At 56.6% G+C, this 17,016-nt stretch overlaps 3 protein-coding genes across 3 annotated transcripts; 1 reads left to right on the top strand and 2 right to left on the bottom strand.

Annotated features, from left to right (window-relative positions):
- Positions 1–6,503: 6,503 nt before the first annotated feature.
- Positions 6,504–7,279, bottom strand: ColSpa_03302 (ATP synthase subunit g, mitochondrial; the record flags this gene model as incomplete). The annotated part of the gene is made up of 3 exons (XM_049269514.1): positions 6,504–6,777; positions 6,831–6,915; positions 7,015–7,279. The coding sequence occupies 3 exons, from the start codon at positions 7,277–7,279 to the stop codon at positions 6,504–6,506; spliced, it is 624 nt and encodes a 207-aa protein (XP_049125471.1).
- Positions 7,280–8,201: 922 nt separating this feature from the next.
- ColSpa_03301 (L-arabinitol 4-dehydrogenase) lies at positions 8,202–9,394 on the bottom strand (the record flags this gene model as incomplete). Its single annotated transcript, XM_049269513.1, has 2 exons — positions 8,202–9,132; positions 9,198–9,394. The coding sequence occupies 2 exons, from the start codon at positions 9,392–9,394 to the stop codon at positions 8,202–8,204; spliced, it is 1,128 nt and encodes a 375-aa protein (XP_049125470.1).
- Positions 9,395–10,890: 1,496 nt separating this feature from the next.
- Positions 10,891–11,912, top strand: ColSpa_03300 (peroxyureidoacrylate/ureidoacrylate amidohydrolase RutB; the record flags this gene model as incomplete). The annotated part of the gene is made up of 4 exons (XM_049269512.1): positions 10,891–11,175; positions 11,315–11,623; positions 11,647–11,805; positions 11,847–11,912. 4 exons carry the CDS (start codon positions 10,891–10,893, stop codon positions 11,910–11,912), a joined length of 819 nt encoding a protein of 272 aa, XP_049125469.1.
- Between the last annotated feature and the right edge of the window lie 5,104 nt (positions 11,913–17,016).

Raw genomic sequence — 17,016 nt, 5'->3', positions numbered from 1 at the left:
GTCTGGTCTGGCACCGCAGGTCCACCGCATCTCCCTCGATCCGTCCTGGGCCGTCGGCTGCATACAGCACGTTGGCTAGTTGCATGCACACACAGTTGGAAGCGCATCGAGTCTTGCAACCGGCCACAGACTTCTCCTACGGGCCGTTGTCTCGTTTTCTCCGGGTAGTTCTGCCGCTGGAGTCACTCTACTCGGTCCCAATCATCGTCCTGCACCTTGGTCAACGGAGTCAATCAAGCTGTTCCTAAAAAACAGGCTTTTGGATTTCTACATGGGCTTGATGCAAGCATGGTTCCTTACACATATTAGCAATATACCCCGATTTGGCGCGTCAATCCATCAAAAATGTATGCCACCACCAACATCAATCACCTTATCCAGACTTTTCGTCCTCCCAAGAAACCATCTGTCATACGGATTCGGCAATGGGGAGTAGTGGTCAAGGTCTAGCCATCTCTGCTTTCCATGTCTTTGGCTCGAGTTCACTAGCGGGGAGGGAAATGGCCCAGTTCAACCAAAATCATAGCGGCGCGCACTTGGCAGCATGCAGTTGAGGGTTTCCTTCCACATTTCTTCGTTTCCCCTTTGACCCCCGCATCGAACGCGGGCCTGAACTCGGGGCGTCAGTTATAGGCGTGCAGGCGCATGGGGGAACGGGATGGTGTGGGTAGAGAAGACCAACGAGAGACACGTCGGCCTGCGGAGAGTGGCATGTTGCTGTTTATCGGTGCCACAATCCAAATCGGCCGGCGGATCGAGTCACGTCTGCGCGACGGAAGGAGAAGGCTGGTATTCGTGGCTGCTGCTTGTTTTCTATTCTAAACCCGTTCCAGGTTGGGCTGTGTAAATAAAGCTGGGCTATGATGGAAGATGACCCCAAATCGCGGCCCGCCTAAGAGGCCGCTTGAGACCTTTTACTGACGGCCCGGCCCTGCATCACGGCCGGGTTCGATAATTCCTGGGTGCAATAGACCGTGACATGGCTGAGCCACGAGTGCGATCCAAGACCACACGACGAGGACCTGGGGTCGGCAGGGCGAGAAAGAACTGCACCGACGGCGAGCCTCGTCGTATCTCTTTCCGAGTTCGCGAGCAACCCGATCCCAGATGGGGGATGGAGACACAATCGAGCCGATGCTTCGATGCCTCGTGGAGCAGTTGGCTTTGCTTTCCTCCCCCCCCCTCTCCCCCTGCCCTACCATCTCCACACCCTGCAGGTCACATTTCTCCCGCATGGCCGGCCGCATCAGCCAGCCACTCCTGGTCCGCCATTCGACTGTTGGTCAGGCCGTTTCACCCCTTCCACTGCGAACGTGTCAGCCATGGGCCACTTGACAACGTTGCAGTCCCGTTCGTCAGGGCCCCCTACCGGGTTGGGCAACGACTGCATGGGCTCTGGCCGGGATAGGAACATCGCTGTGGTCCTGCCGACGTTGGACAGCAAAGCATCGGGACCACCCCCTCCCCCAGGGATTTGTAGCAGACCGGCATACAGATGAGGGAAAGAAGGAGAGACACGCGCAGACGGCATCATCAAACACACGCCCGTCAACGGCGGCAGCGCCTCACGTATGCGTGCTGCGTGCCGCCAGCTCTTGGTCCCCGGGTTCGCAACTGAGACCGACACAAGAAGTTTGCGCATCGCCGGCCGGCCTCGGCGCATGGCCCTGCTTGCACTTCGGACGTCTGAGGCGTCCCTCTGCCCGCCCATTCATGTGTGCTTCTGCGCCTTCTTCCCTCCTCGCCCCCCCCCCCCCCAATCCCGTGCTCTCTCGCCCGCGGTATATTGTTTCCCCCCCCGGGATGAGGTTGGAATAGGGCGGGCTCGCCACGCCTCGAAGTCGGCCGGCCCGCACCAGCCACCTCGAAGCGCGACTTGCATGGCACGGAGAGAAGCCCGACGTCTCCGAGCCTGCAGCCGCCGTTGGTGGATTCGTCGATCCTTTGCCAAATGCTAGCTTTGGAATTCTGCCTTGCGGCCCCCCCCTCTCTTCCTCTTGTCTCTCTCCACTCACACACGATGCCATTCATGCGCATATACACACACACGCACACACTTGCTCATGTATTCCTACATATCAACCAAGAACCCCACCCCCTGCAAGTCTTTACCTCTGCCTTTCGAATGTACCTGTACACCATCGGGCGCCTGACGCCTGGATCCGGGAACACGGATCCCTGATATGAGTGGACCGGGGCGAAAATAGAGGTGTCCGTCCCCCCCCCCCCCTTCCCTTCCCCCTCGTGCCGTCGGTTTTGGCTCCTCACTGTGGCTGTTTAGGAGTGACAGTCGGTGTGCAGGTTGCGATTGAGGGCAACGAGCGGGCCATGCAAGATTGCGGGACTGGCCTCCTTTCCATCTCCCTCCCCCTTGGTTATTTCTTCTTGTCCTGCCACACCCGCCCATGTCTCGTCGTGGCTTGCTCCATCAAGGCAAATCCCGGGCCACAGAGCCTGGGGACCGCAGCTGCCCGTGGGCTGGGAGCCGTCATGCGGGAACAGCTGGCTCTGCAGGTTGGTTGGGGTGCGAGTTTGGAACGGGCGCGCGCCGTTGGCAGGGTTGGCAGAACCACGGCCCGCAGCGATCCGCTCCTTACCTGGAACCTGGTTGCCAGTCTCGCAACACGTTTCGAGTGGCGATGCTGGACGACGCGGGCAGCGGGGGACGGAGCTGGTGGGAAGCTAGAGGAGGCGGACCGGGCTTGGACTCGTGTTGTCGTCGTCTAGGGGCTGAGGAGTGAACCGATGTCCTCGTATCACGGGGGGGAGGAAGGTGTCGGTGTGCTGTTGCTTCTTTCGTCTTGGATGTGCATCTCCGCTGCTTCCGTCGCTTCTTTGTTGTCGACAAGGTAAGAGATATGCAGGTTCTAGGGGGTGTCGCTCGTGGTCTTCTCCAAGCCTCGAGTCGAGTGCTGTGTTGTCCTGCCCCGGCCTCCATCTTCTCTTGAGACTAGAGTGTGTTTCCATACCCGTCTCAATGCTGTTGGAAGAGCACGGGGCTTCAGAGTCACCAGGAAACCCATTCTGAAGCTGTGAGCTTCCTACTAATTGGTCCAAGAAGTGTTCTCTATGCAGGTTGTTGGTCCTGTTGAATCAAGACTGTATCTGGAAATGTGACCACTCGATATATGCAATGCAAAGGCACGCCACGGTGGACTTGCATCTAGTCATCACTTTGACCCCCCCGGGATATTGTGAATAAGCAAACGGGAGGTCGCAACCCAGATGACAGCATTACATGCTTGGCGATACAACAACAGCCTTGATACGAGGCGGACATCCTTGTTGCTTTATTGGCACCACCGCATTCGGGCTATAAAACCACTTGGATAATAGATGGCTGGACAATGCAAAGTTCTTGGCAAGGCATGTCTCTTTGAGCTTCTGTTGCTTTTGGGGGATGTATGTAGCTCAGCGTACTCTGGACTCCATTGGCTGCCCGCCTAGGCTGACCACCACTTTCCGAACCATTGCCCTTTCTGGACGGGTTGTTTGCTTTCATGGGGCAACCCGAGGGAGTGGTAACGCGGCAGGGGGTTGGTGGGTTGTGGAAGCCCCCAGACTCTCGTACTCGTTTTGAGGGACGGGTCCCCAGCCTTGGTCCCCGGGACTGTCTCCCGAACGAATAGCATCCCCACCGTCTCGTCCATGGATATGGTGTTATCCCCCCGCTTGCCGGGCTCGGTTGTATCTTGCATATTTACGGTTGGGAAGGCATGGACAGCCAGGCATTCACCCTTGGCCGCCACGAAGAGCATACTTTGACGTCGATATCACGCACGGTATGTAGTTGATGAGGCGTACACAGTCTCGTACGGTGCGGTGCGGTATGCTGCAGGGTAACCATCTGATTCGTCGGCTTCTCTTTCCGAGCCCGCGCGCGGCGTAGACGCAAAGGCCCCCGGGGGGGGGGGGGGGGGCGGATGGGTTCGGTACCCAGTGTCGCTCCGAAGGGGGCGCCACAACAACTGTGCCTCATGGGAACCCACCTCGGAAGTCAGGGGGTCTGGCCTGGCTCCCTGGTTGATAGTGAAGAGGCTTATCACCTTGTAGCTTTGGTCCAAGCATTGTGGTTGCGGCGGAGTAGGTTGGGCGAGGTAACTATCTGGCTGGGTTTTCCCAACGACCAGATTATTGGCTGGGGAACAGGATAAACCTAGGGAGTCGGAATCTAGTCCTTTTTGTAAGGTGCTTTTATAGAGCAGGATGACATGCCTTTTTTACAATGTTCGCTTTGGCTTCTAAGCAGAGCAGATTGTTGATTAGTAGCTGTTGGGCCTGGATACCAAAGAACACTGCCCAGCTGGCCTTAATGGCGTAAGCCCTCGTTATCTGATGGTGCTAAGACTGGTCGGATACCCAAAGTTGCTGCCATGCTTCTTTCTTGGTTCTCACTGGAATCTGACAGTCGAGTATGTAGGTGTCATTAAGATTCGGCATCGAACCTCCGAGCTCTTACGGCCAGATGTTGCTGACGTTTGTGCGCTTGGTTAATTTGTGCATTAACCGGAGATACTTTGTATTTTCTTCGTATCTATAGCATGGGTATTGAGAAGCAAATGAAGTAGAACTTGAGAGCTTTCAGCGGTTCTGGATAGACAATACCGGGTTCAGATAAAACAACCAAAAGATAATAAAGGACGCCAAAGGATGACTGAGAGTGTTCTCCGGCTACCGGTGTTCGCTGCCATATATAGCGAAGAAATTATAGAATCTCTGGCCACAAGTAGGAACAGCGGATGTTTCTCGTGGTTTTCCTCTCAACCCCGGTACTAAAGCTGCTGCTCCATATAGAAGGAGAGAACTCGAAGTGATATGTCATTGTGTTGAGGTTTGGTAGAATATTTGACACAACTTAGCACAAAGCGGTACACGGGGATGACAAGCAACTACTTAAAATTTGAAGTTCCAGGCTACTAATGAATCTGCAATGTCTTCATAGACTCGTTCTGGGACAAACATCGGCGCGATGTATCGCGGAAGGCATAGGCAGCGAAAGGTTCGATACTGGTCTTTTCCAAGCCCGTCCTCTTCTTACAGCCCATACCTGAGCACTGCGTAGTACATATAACGGGCAAGCACGAACATATTCGTTGTGATGTCGAGTCCTTCTCACACTGCCACCTTTATCCACCGTGATCTCAGGCCGACACGATACTCCTTATTTCCGAGCCTCCTTCCCACCTGTTAACAGGTCTAACAGGCGGGCGATAGTCAGCGTTGACACCATATGTTGTGACTAAGGCTCGTTGCGAGGATTGCAATATGCATTTTCCCGGCCGGCTGGAAATTGAATCTTGTCAATGGTCATTCGGGGACAAAAGCATCAACATTTTAACTGGAAAAGAAAGCTTAAACCACACTAGGCTGTCCTGTTGGCAGGGGATAGTACAAATAGCAAAAGGGGATGGCGTGTTGATGGATGAAACTTATGTGATGGTTGAATTTGACTGTGATACCGTGAAGCTGAACACTCGTCAGACGGAGGGACTAAGTGGAACATGAAGAGAAGAGGATAAGTTGGATAGACAAGATGAGGTTGCTCTCACCTGTCCTGGCTGTTCTGTAAAACCATTACGCCTGGTCTCCTCTCCCAAGACTATCTTCATTTCGGTTTCCATGAAGGTCAAGCTGGGGCGCCGATGGCCAGCTTGAGTTGTATTCACCTCTTTTCTGAAAAACATTCCTTCATCCATGTCTTTTTTTGGCCGACAGACGCTTTGAGAGTTGCCTTGAGGTCCATCGGAACAGCGGCCGCCTCACTCAGGGGTCATTGGGGCGTGTCCCTGAAGTCCGATTCCTAGTGCAGCTGGCTTCCTGACAGGCTTGAGGAGTATGGCGTATGAACTAGGCACATCTTTGGTAGCAGATGCTCTTCAATAAAGATGCCCTCTCCGTTGGCATTCTGCAATCCCTCCGGGTCCGAGTCACACTACAGGTACTATCAATAGCTTTCTGCGTCAACCTATTTCCACGAGGGTGCTCTTCAAGCACCCTCGTGGAAGAGTGGATGACCGCTGAAGCGAGATATCAGATGAAGGGAAGCCTCGTCCGAGACGCAAGGACGGGAAGAGTGGTTCAAAAGGTTTCCTGTTTATTTACCTGCAGGAGACAGGTTTCGCAGCGTGCGTAGGCTGCGGTTGACGTGTGATGTACAGAGTCTACATAAGGAAATAATAAGGTGCCTGTCGAGGAAGCGGCCTGACGACCGGATCCAAGGTCGTCAGACCGTTCTCTTTCTGCGTTTCCCAGACAACAGCTCCGTAGCGGTCGAACAAATCTCGACCGGGAGCTGCGTGACTGGATACATGAACCTCTACCACGGGCATCGAGCATTCACATCATGGTTCCAAAAACACCCCCCTCCACCAATTTCTATATCCCGATACCACCATTTGCGCTCTTTTCTTTAGATGCAGTTTGAATTAATGAGGAACAAACCAGCTCCCATCCCGTTTTCCCTTTGAATCGATACGAGACTGGGAGGCTCGAAGTTCGCACGTTTAGTGGTGGGCGGCATGGGTCTCGCCGTGGTAGCCGACAATCTTGAAGCGGCCGATCATCTCGCCGACGGTGAAGAAACCAAGGCACTCGGCGGCAACAACGGCACCGAAGGCCACGGTGCCGGTGTTGATGCGCGAGGCGAGGGTAGCGGGCTTGGCGGCGGCGGCGGAGGCAGCAGAGCCGGCGGTCGAGGACACCGAGTTCAGGAGGGTGCTGGGGTTCCTCAGGACGCCCAGGGCGTTCTGGAAGTAGGACTGGAAGGTGCTGACGGGGCTAAATCGATCGTTAGAAGCTGGAGAGCCCATGCTGACATCAAACCGACTTACGGAGGAGCCATCTTCTGGCCGTGGAAGACGATCTTGGACAGCTCAAGGCCGACGCGGGAGTAGTAGATGACCCAGGGAACCTGCTCTGGAGTCGTATATCCGTCAGCAATTGGCCTACCAAACTTGGAGGACGCACTCAATTGCGCCACTCCTCATAGGACACCTGGTGGCGGGTAAAACGTACTCTCGATGAAGTTGATGACCTTGCCGGTGCGGCCGCCGACCTTGCCGAGGGCGCTGACGGCACCGGAGAGAGCAGGACCGGCGGCGCTGGCGGCGCGGCTCAAGCCCTGAGCAGCCTTGGCCGAGTACTCGCTGGCCTTGGCAGCGGCGTCCTTTGCGGACTCGGTGGCCTTCTTGGTGGTGGTGGACTCGAAACGGGCGGCGACACGCGAAGGGAGAGTGCGAGCGGTGGTCCGCATCAGCGGGCGGGCGAGGGCGGAAGACATTTTGGGACCGAAGGGGGTTGAAGACGTCGACGTCGGGAGAAGGGGATTAAAAGTCGGGGGATCTGGATCTCGGATCGGGAAGCGTCGATGTGGGCGGCTCCGGGGTCGAAGAGGGAGCTTCGTTGGCGGCCAATTGATGGGGAAGGGGGTGGTGATGGGGGTGTGTGTTTTTGCGTGAAGGTGAAAAAAAGAGCTCTCTTGCCAGACTCTGCCTCCGACCTCTCGGAAGATTTCGCTTGTGCTGTTGTTGCGAGCCGGACGAATGGCCCGTGCGTGCTTTTTTCTCGCTGGCTGCTGGCTGCTGGCTGCGCGCTGGCCAAGGCAAGTGATGAAAAATCCAATTGCCCAGGCAAAGGCAAGGCCTGAGGTCAGGTACAAGGGACGGCGTACCTTACCAGCAGGGGGCAGGAGGTAGGTGCACCCAGATGGCCCAACGGGCTATGCCGCTTATGGATATGACCAATCATGTGGTATATCATTCCAGGATAAGTGGAGTGACTCCCTGCACTGTCCAGTGCAGCTCTTGCTGCCATAAGAAAAGAGAGTGTGGTGAACTCAACAGACGAGCAGCAAGGCGGTTGGACGTCTTTGCGATGAATGCTGCATCTTGGTCGGCTGCCTCCTCTCGTGAAACTTCCTTTGGTACGGATGACTCTCGTCACTCCTGACCCCATGCTTCACAAAGTCAACATCATTCACACTGCACCACGATTCCACCTCCACCGTCACTCACACCAGGTTCAATCATCACCTTCGTCGTGGAGCGCTTACTCGCAAACACCAACTGCACAGCGTCTAGTGTCATCATACGAATTCATTGGTAACATGTCTAAATTATATCCTGGAAAAAAGCCATCCATGACACCAAATCGCCAACACCGCCGGATTATGCCCAAAACACCAACCATGTCACCTACGTAGCTTAGTCCAAGCTCTGGATCATGACCTTGATAGCACCCGATTTGGGGTCTCTGGCCGCCTCGAAGGCGCCGAGGGCATCCTCAAGCTTGAACTTGTGCGTCACCAGCTTGCTGAGGTCAACCACACCGCTCTCCACTAGTCGGATGGCTCGGGGCCATGTGTTGCAGTAGCGGTACTGCAGCTGGATGTCGACCTCGCGAACACTGGCGCGCATGAAGGGGAAGTTGATCTCGTTGCGGCCAACACCAATGATGAAGACCTTGCCACCAAACTTGCTGGCCCAGACGGCGGAAGCGATACTGCTCTCGACACCGGTGCACTCCATGGCCACAGCGGGCTCGACGCCTCCGAAAGACTCGACGATGCGCTTCGCCTCCTCCTCGGCAGTTCCGCGGCCGACCTTGTGGGTGATGGCCGTGGGAACCAGCTCCTTGGCGAAAGCGAGACGTCCGTCGTCAATGTCAGTGACAACTAACGGGCAGGCACCGGCGGCCTTGGCACAGAGAAGGGTGATGAGACCAATGGGGCCTGCACCGCAGACGAGGACCGGGTCGCCGAGGCGCACGCCGGCACGCTGCATGCCGGCAAGAGCGACACTCAGGGGCTCCAGCATCGCACCGTTCTCGTATGTCATGTTGCCAATCTTGTGGCACCAGACGGCAGGGTGGTTGACATATCGGCGCAGGAGGCCCGGAACAGGAGGGGTAGACAGGAACTGGACCTGCTCGCAGCCGTTGTAACGGCCGGTCAAGCAGGGCTCGCAGGCGTTGCAGATGACGTTCGGCTCGATGGCGACGCGGTCGCCGACCTTGAGGTGGGTGACGCTAGGGTGGACGGCGAGAATCTCACCGGCAGACTCGTGGCCGAGGATGTGATCGCCGTCGACGATCATGGGACCGATGCATCCGTGCTTCCAAAAGTGAACGTCTGACCTGTACGTGTTTTGTCAGTTTCGTCCTCTCTTCCGGGTAACGTTGCGCGTCGCCAAGATGCTTACCCGCAAATGCCGGTGCTTCGGACCGCCACGGTGACCTCGCCATGCTTCAATCCCTCTCCGGCCTGAACAGCTTCCAACTTGGGCTCGGCCTCGTTGATCCACAAGTCGTGTGCGGGGTTGGTGAAAACACCAATGTTGGCCTTGGACGGCTTGACGGAGCCGACGGCCGCGGGAGGGTCAACAGCTGAGGGAGACATTGTAAAATCCAGTTCTAAGCTTGTGTGTATGTTTACGATCTAGCAGGGCTCCAGGAAGAAGAAAAAAAGACGTTCAAAAAGATCTGTCTTTGCCACAAAAGGATTCGGCGGGGTATGAAACGTGGGTGCGAGATCGACGAGACGACTGACAGCGACGGCGGGAAGCCTGAAGAGCGGGAGGATGGAACGAAGAGAGACGAAGGAGACCGAGCAAAAGAGGGCACAAATGGAGCGCAAACCACACGGCTGAACGGCCACTCGGTCGGCTATATACCTTGGAGACCTCGTGGGCTTTTTTTTTGTTCTTGTTTTATTCCGGGTCGACAAGCAACCAGGAGCTTCTTCGGCCCCTCGATGCTTTAATCCAGCCCCTCATCACCCCTCGAGGACGGCCCCCTCGAGGCGAATAGTTCACCCCAGTTCCCCACGTCGCAACGTCACGCAGGGTCGAAGCTTGTTGGCAGGGTGTGGGGCACTGCCGCAATGTGGGAATTGTTCGGTCGCTGTAAGACCGATTTTTCCTCTTTGCGACTTCCCGCTCCAATCACGGCCCCGATCCGTACCCGACATCAACCATCCCCCCGCGACACGCTCGTGCAAACGAAGCGCTTCTCTCACCTGTTGGATGCGGTTGGTCTCGCAGTTTGCAGGTCCAGGCGCCCAGGGAGGGGCCACCAGCTGAACGCTCGTCCCGCGGGGATTTTTTTTCATGCGTTCACGTGGTATCTGGACCAGGGATTTCGGTTGGGGTTCTGAGATTTCCTTCCTTCGTCCATCGTCTTTCTCGTTGTATTGTCGCTGGTTGTGGACCACGTCGGTCCACGAATCGCGACAGTGCCCGACGCAAGATGCCTTGGCTGTATCCGTACTCTGTACATAGACTTCGCGCACCAACTCTACTAGTCCCCAAACAATACGGTGGCCGGTCCCGAACTAAGCCCCCCTTTCGCCCTAGGCACAGAGAAGTCTGGGCCATCGCATGCGGCAGAGACCATGGGTAAATATGGTGCCTCGGTCCTACACCTCCCTTTTCCAATATGCGCCTGCATGGAGGTGCTCTGCTCGCCTTATCCGCCCATACGCGCATATAGAAGCAAATGACATTTCTGAGATTTTCCTGCGCTGGCAGGGCGATGCAGTATGCGGCCGAGTGATGAGACTGTTTATGTTTCTCTTGCTGTAGGCCGGAATCAACCACGGCTCGCCTAGGGATCGGCCAATAGCCGCGCCGACGCATGCTCCTTCCCGATAGATAATGGATAAATGGATGGATGGGTAACGGAAGTGGTTGACACTTGGACCCGACGCAAGGGCTGCGCTGCGGGATTTCTTATCGACCGAATGGATCTTCTTGGTGCTGTCGCATGTATGGTGTTCGTCTCTCATTCTCTTCAAAAAAACATACAACATTGCCCAATCGCTCGAAACGAAATACCCGCAGTCGGGGCTAGAACATCCGAGGAGAAACTTCGGAACCCTCCCCTTCGCCCTTTGTCATGCGCCCAGACTTGACCTTTGGCCCGCCGGGCGACGAGTGGCACTACGAGCGACCATCGCGAACCTATGATCTCACCCGGGGCCGGTCGCCGGCTTGGACGGTCGGCACGAGCCAAGGGCCCGTGGAGACGTCGATTTCGGTGGCACCCCACAGCACGGCGCTCGTGATTGTCGACATGCAGAACTACTTCCTGCACCCGAGGTGTCGAGACCATCCGGCCGGCCTGGCTGCGGTGGAGAAGACCGAGAGGGCCATTGAGAAATGCCGCGAATTGGGCATCCAGGTACGGTTTGTCATTCCCGCCAGTCGGGACGTTCGGGACTCCCCGGCAGACGTTCCCTCCCCCCCGCGTCTTACGGGAGGCAGGCGAGGGGGTCAGGAGGTAACATAGCAAAGCTCACCGTTGCACACGCGAAACACAGGTAATTTGGCTAAACTGGGGCCTGACCGACGACGACCTCGCAGCGATGCCCGCCAGCGTCCAGCGCGGCTTCTCTCGGTCGCTCATCCTCGGGGAGTCGGACGACAAGGTCGTCCGCCTCGGCCTCGGCGCGGACCTCGGCGACGGCCAGGGCCGCTGCCTCGTCGCCGGGGAGTGGAACGCCGACATCTACGAGCCGCTGAAGCAGAGCGCCCGCCCGGAGGACGTGCGCTGCGACAAGAACAGGATGTCGGGCCTGTGGAGCCCGGACCAGCCGCTGCGGAGGTACCTGGGGGGCGGACCGGGTCGGGTGCGGATGCCGGCGGGGGGCAGGGCAAGCGCACACTGCTCTTCGCCGGCGTCAATACGGACCAGTGCGTCCTGAGCACGCTGACGGACGCGTACAACGCCGGGTGGGACTGTGTCATGCTCGAGGACTGTTGCGCGACGAAGACGCCCGGAGCCCAGGATGTCTGTCTGTACAATGTCGCCGTGAGTCGTCTCCCTTTGTGCCCCCCTCCCCCTCCCTCCAGCTTGATCGCGTTTGTGTGGTTCTGGTGCTCGTATTGGAAGCCACGGTTCGACTGGGCGCTCACTAAGCATCGCAGGGCTCGTATGGGTTTGTCGTGTCTAGCGAGACATTCCTCGCGGGGAAGGCCTCGTAAGAGGGCTCACGGGGCCTGGTCAACACGACAATCAGCCCGCCCGATTCGTGATGCAGAAGAGGTCTCTGGCGGCGAGTCGACCGACATAGCAGCGGGCCCCTTCCGAAGCGAGAGCGCAACTCTTAGCGGTGGGCAACGCTTATCTCGTAACGAAAGCCAACGGGTGGTATGATACGAGACATTGGCCAATGGACGAACACGTGGGGGGGTGGTTTGGTCACGAAATGTTTCCGAGAGGCGCTCCAGTCAGCGCGACTCTGACACTTGGTACTTGCAATAAACTATTCGAATTCTGTTTTGCTACTACTGAGGCTGTGGCTGACGGCATGGCTCGTAATGCCCCGGCCACGCCGCATGGCTCATTCTTTGCCTGCATTCACACAACGTTGCTTCATCCACATGACTGTTTCGGGCACCGCTCTGTGTGAAGCCTCATCCATTCCTGAGCCCGGCTGACTTGACCCCATGCCTCAACAGACATACCGACCGACGACGGCCGACAAGAGAGACCAGTTTGCCATGCGTTTCCCTTCCCATTGTAAGCCGGTGCGGCCATCTCATGCACCCACCGCCCCGCGTATCTTGTATTCTTTGGTCCGGCCGGCGGGGTGCGGAAGCCAACCCCGGGGATCCCATTCGTTGACCAAGATTCACACAAAGATACCGAGAGATGCCGCAGGGGCCATGCACGCACGGCCTGCTTCTTCGCGTAATTCCATACCAATCCCAAAAAGGCAGTCTGAATGCATGTTCAGCCAAAGAAAAAGGATCCCCCCTGCCAAACTGTGCGGGAAGATGCCGATGGTTGCGCCCGTTTTGTCGCTGTCGATGATGTGACCTGTTCGAACGCCGATATATGCATATGGTGTGGTGAATGTGAGAGGGGGAGAGAGGGAGAGAGAGAGGGAGAGGGAGAGCGTGTGGGCATATGGTGAGAAGCGCGAGACGCAAACTGCGATATGGCCAACGCTTTGATGTTGTCGTTGCCGTTGGCAGCCGTTGATTTTGTTTACGAACCATCGCACACCGCTACCATTGAGCCGTTTGGATTCAAGTCGGCTCGTTCAGCCGCTCCTGACCACGACATCGCCCTTGCAGATGCCGTATGAGCAGCAAATCTCGGGGTTGGCCTTGCCATTGAGGATATCGTCACGCTTTGCCTGCTATACAGTTAGAATGTCTTGGTTGTCTTGGGCACAGCGGATGGTTACGAACATCTGGGCAGGGCAGCGGCCGGCCCTGGACGAAGACGCTGAGAGAGGCGATGGCAAGAGCCATTGGCAGGATCGTAGGCAGCTGCATACTTGCTTCGTGTATAGTCAAGAGACTGGCAGCAGAGTCGGAAGGGTAGAAGATGCTCAAGTGGTTCAACTACGGGAGGTGGTGATGGTATGTCGGTTTGTTGAAGACAGCGAGTGAGTTGGGAGTAGTGAAAACCCTCGATGAAACAGACTAGAAGCGAGAGGAGATGGGGCAAATAAAAGACTAAAGAACCCTCTCGATAGAGATGCAAACTGTGCAACTGGCAGGATGTGGTGGGCCAGGGCGTGGTCATGACAGGGCGGGAGGAATGCTCTTTAATACGAACAAACAAACAGAACGTATACGAGCGTTGCTCTGATGGGGAACTCTGCGGGAGCCATGGGTGACGGCGTTAGTCCGCGCCACACCTCGCAACTTGTTGGTTCGAACCGTAATCAACGCCCATCTCCCGCTCACGGCAGGGCGCCGGGAGCCGAGGTCGAGCACCGTTGGGGGCGAGGGGCTCATGGACGCATGTTGGTATGCTCTAGAAAGCAATGATGGACGAAAGGGATAAGAGCGGGATTTGTGTGCGGCCAAAAGTCACTCCCCTTCATATTCCATATTCGCAAGACCTGCATGTGTCACTAAGACACAGCAGCTTGCCATTTCCCTGACGGACACACATGGTCTCATCGGCAATTGCTGCCTTCGGCCTGACACTTGCTGGGTGAGGTATCTACAGGGACCTAGGTACTCGTCGAGAATGGATCTGCCAAGGTGTTTGTTGATGGGTCAAGATCTGCCTGGAAAGAGACCACGAGGATGTAGGGCATGAGCATGAAGGGAATGGCTTGCAGGCGCCGATTCACTTGGACAGCGACATCGTTTGCTGTGACCGAGACCATACGAAGGGATACAAACACTACTGGCAGTTTGTCGCAAACTCTTTTCTCGATAGCGGCTAGTGGCCGGCAGGGACCGAGAATGCTGGGAATATTGTCTGTGCAGACAGCGTAGCTGAGGGCGCGAGACTAGCTAGGACAGGGGGGCTTGGCGGGCTTGTACAGAGTAGTGGGGGGCTGAGTTCTACGATTGGAAGACTCTGACGAAAGAGTGAGGCGCGGTTCGGCGAACGGCAAGACGCGAATAGAAACTGTGGCTGAGGGAAGACAAGAACATAAGCCGATGGCGGACGCAGATAGAGTGCGTGAAACGGAAAGCGACCAATGACATCCAAGTCGGGAGGCTCCGTTTGCCATTGAAAAGCCAGCAGTGAACCATTGGCCATGTTTTGGTTCTTGTCTTGCGCGCTTGTCTCGACCCATCAGACCATGGGAAGGCGTGGCTTGTTGCCGAGGTCTCTTCGGGGATTGCGCCTTGGCTGTGCGAGCATGATGAATCTCCCTTTTGTCCACTGACCCAGGCCTGATCCGGAGGCCGTTCGGATCGCGCAGTGGTCGACGGCGGACTGTGGTTTTTGACCACACGTTGTAACTCGCCGTTTTGGCGACCGCTCGAGTCCATGCAACAACCCGACGGCGATCGGCGGGAATCCAGCACTGTGGGCGAGAAGCCGGTAGACGTTGCCCCAAGCGGCGGCCGAGGTAGGTACGTACGGTGGACGAGGTGTGCTACCAGCAGCCAAAAGCTCGGATGTTTGTCGCACATGTGGGTTGGTTCCACGAGAGTCGGAAGGGAGCGCCCAGGTGGTGTTTATCGGATAGTAGACTGCGGTGTTGCTTCCCTGCGTCAACGAGGGGTTTCAGGAAGAGGACAAACGCAGCAAGAGGCATCTCTAGACTCGACTTGGCTTTCCACCCCAATCATGTACTCACATGCGCGCATCATCTGGAGGGCCGCGAGACATAGAGGCTGCCGCGTTCCTGCCACAGTAGCGCCATCAACAATCATGCCGTGTCCCGCTCACCATTAAGACATGCCAGGCTGTGGTTGGTATGACCCGACTCGTTTTCTTTCCAACATGCCGCCGAACGTTTCCATGGTTGTGCCACTTGGTTCCCCAAAGGCTTGAGCAAGGTGACGCCTCGACGAGGGGATTAGACAAAGAGTGGCTGCGTTTTCCTTCCAGGAAGCGACGACGAGGAGATGCCCCCGTAGTCCGAGGAAGCGATTGCCTGGTGAGCATCTTTGTCGGTTCGCAACGCGTAAAAATGCCATCGCTGTTGGCACATGAACACGTATGCAGTCCAGTCACTGCATTCATCGGGGAACAACTGTTGCCGTGCAAGCACCAACGAGGGAGGGCTTGAGAACCGAAGCCAGATGGGGCCGGTGGCAAGTGCGGATTCCAACCTCGGGTTGGCAGAGCAGAGAATGCAGCACGCATTTGTGCTGGCTAAGACGGTTGCGATCTTGCCATGCCTCCAGATATTGGGAAAGAATGGGAATGGATCAGTCCCTCCGGATGCTCGGGACAGGTGGAGTACGTGCCATGCACGCAAGGCACTTGTGCCTTTTTTCCAGCGCAACATGGCGCGTAGTGATGGAGGCAATGATGCTGACCTTTCTTCCATACAGCTAAAGGCTGACGTCTATGGAAGGCTTGGCGAGGCAGACCCGGTCCACTGGGCGAAATGCACCGAACGCTAAGCTTTGTGCGCACGAACCCTGCCCTTGATTGTGGGCGGCTGTTCCCTTTCGTTAGGTACACTATGATCGTCTCTGCTTGCTGCTGCCCTCGTTCGCACTTCGGCCGTTTCCTGCTCCGTCACTTGATGACCTGGCTCTCGTTCTTGCTCGAGATATGGCGGAGAGCCCCTATCTCCAGACGTCCGGGGGCTCGCGTGGCGTTTCTTCATGCCCTCGCTATCCGGAGACCCCAGGTTCGTCGTGTCTTCAGCACTACGTAAAGCAAAGCCTGGGAGAAAGCCATCGCCAATCTCTATTCGTCTCATGCAATTCGGCTCTGCGGCAGCTAGCTCTGGCCCCACGGCGGAAACCCTGCGCCTTGATAGCCAATTGGAGCTCCGTCAACTCTCCTGGGTATCGGGGAAATATGGGGGCCAAGATAAGGGACCCATCGGCAATACTCGAGTGTGGGTTCAAATCTTGACTTTGCGTGACGGCCCTCTCTTCTAATTCGTCTCCCGCGCCGCAAGTTCACGGACTCCCCAGTCGCAAAGTTGTGTGGCCGATCCCTACCAACCTACCCTTTCTGCCGATATGCTGCCAGCAACAATGGAACTTTGCAATAGACGAACGCCCCTTTTCGACCTTCTCGCCCGACACTGGACGGTGATCGCGGCAAAGTCGCATCCAGCACGCATTCCGAGATCTTAGCGAGTGGCATCCGCAACTGTCGCGTGACGGCCTCCATCTTGACCGACGACGACCCAGAATCTCTCTTTTGCCTCAGGACCCGTTATTGGGCACATCAGCCCGGAATGTCCGAACTTCGCCTCCCAATTCTTCTTCTAGCTCACTCTCCAGAGCTCCAGTTCCCCTTACCGAACCTATCCCAAACGGCTGTCAAGTGCCGGCCTACTTCCGAACCACACCAGGTCCCGCCTTCAGGGACGCGTCGGTGGGCCATCAAACGTCTTCAATGCCGCGCGGTTCTTATCTTGATCGCTCCATTGTGCCCCCACTACTTTCGCGTCAGAGAGTTGGTTTGTGCTCTGCGAGAGAGAAAAAAAAGGCCCGCGACCGAGGCCGTATCTCGAGTCCAGAAATCTGTGTAGTAACCCGCGCTCCGCCGTCTGTCGCGCCCTGATAAGGGTTCCTCCACTTTCCGCAATGAATATTACTGTCCCGCTCGCCACCGTGTGTCCTG

Source organism: Colletotrichum spaethianum (assembly GCF_022836535.1).
Source record: "Colletotrichum spaethianum MAFF 239500 DNA, contig06, whole genome shotgun sequence".
Taxonomy (NCBI): Eukaryota; Fungi; Ascomycota; class Sordariomycetes; order Glomerellales; family Glomerellaceae; genus Colletotrichum; species Colletotrichum spaethianum.
Note: the sequence above shows the minus strand (reverse complement) of the source record. Positions and strands in the feature narration are given on the sequence as shown.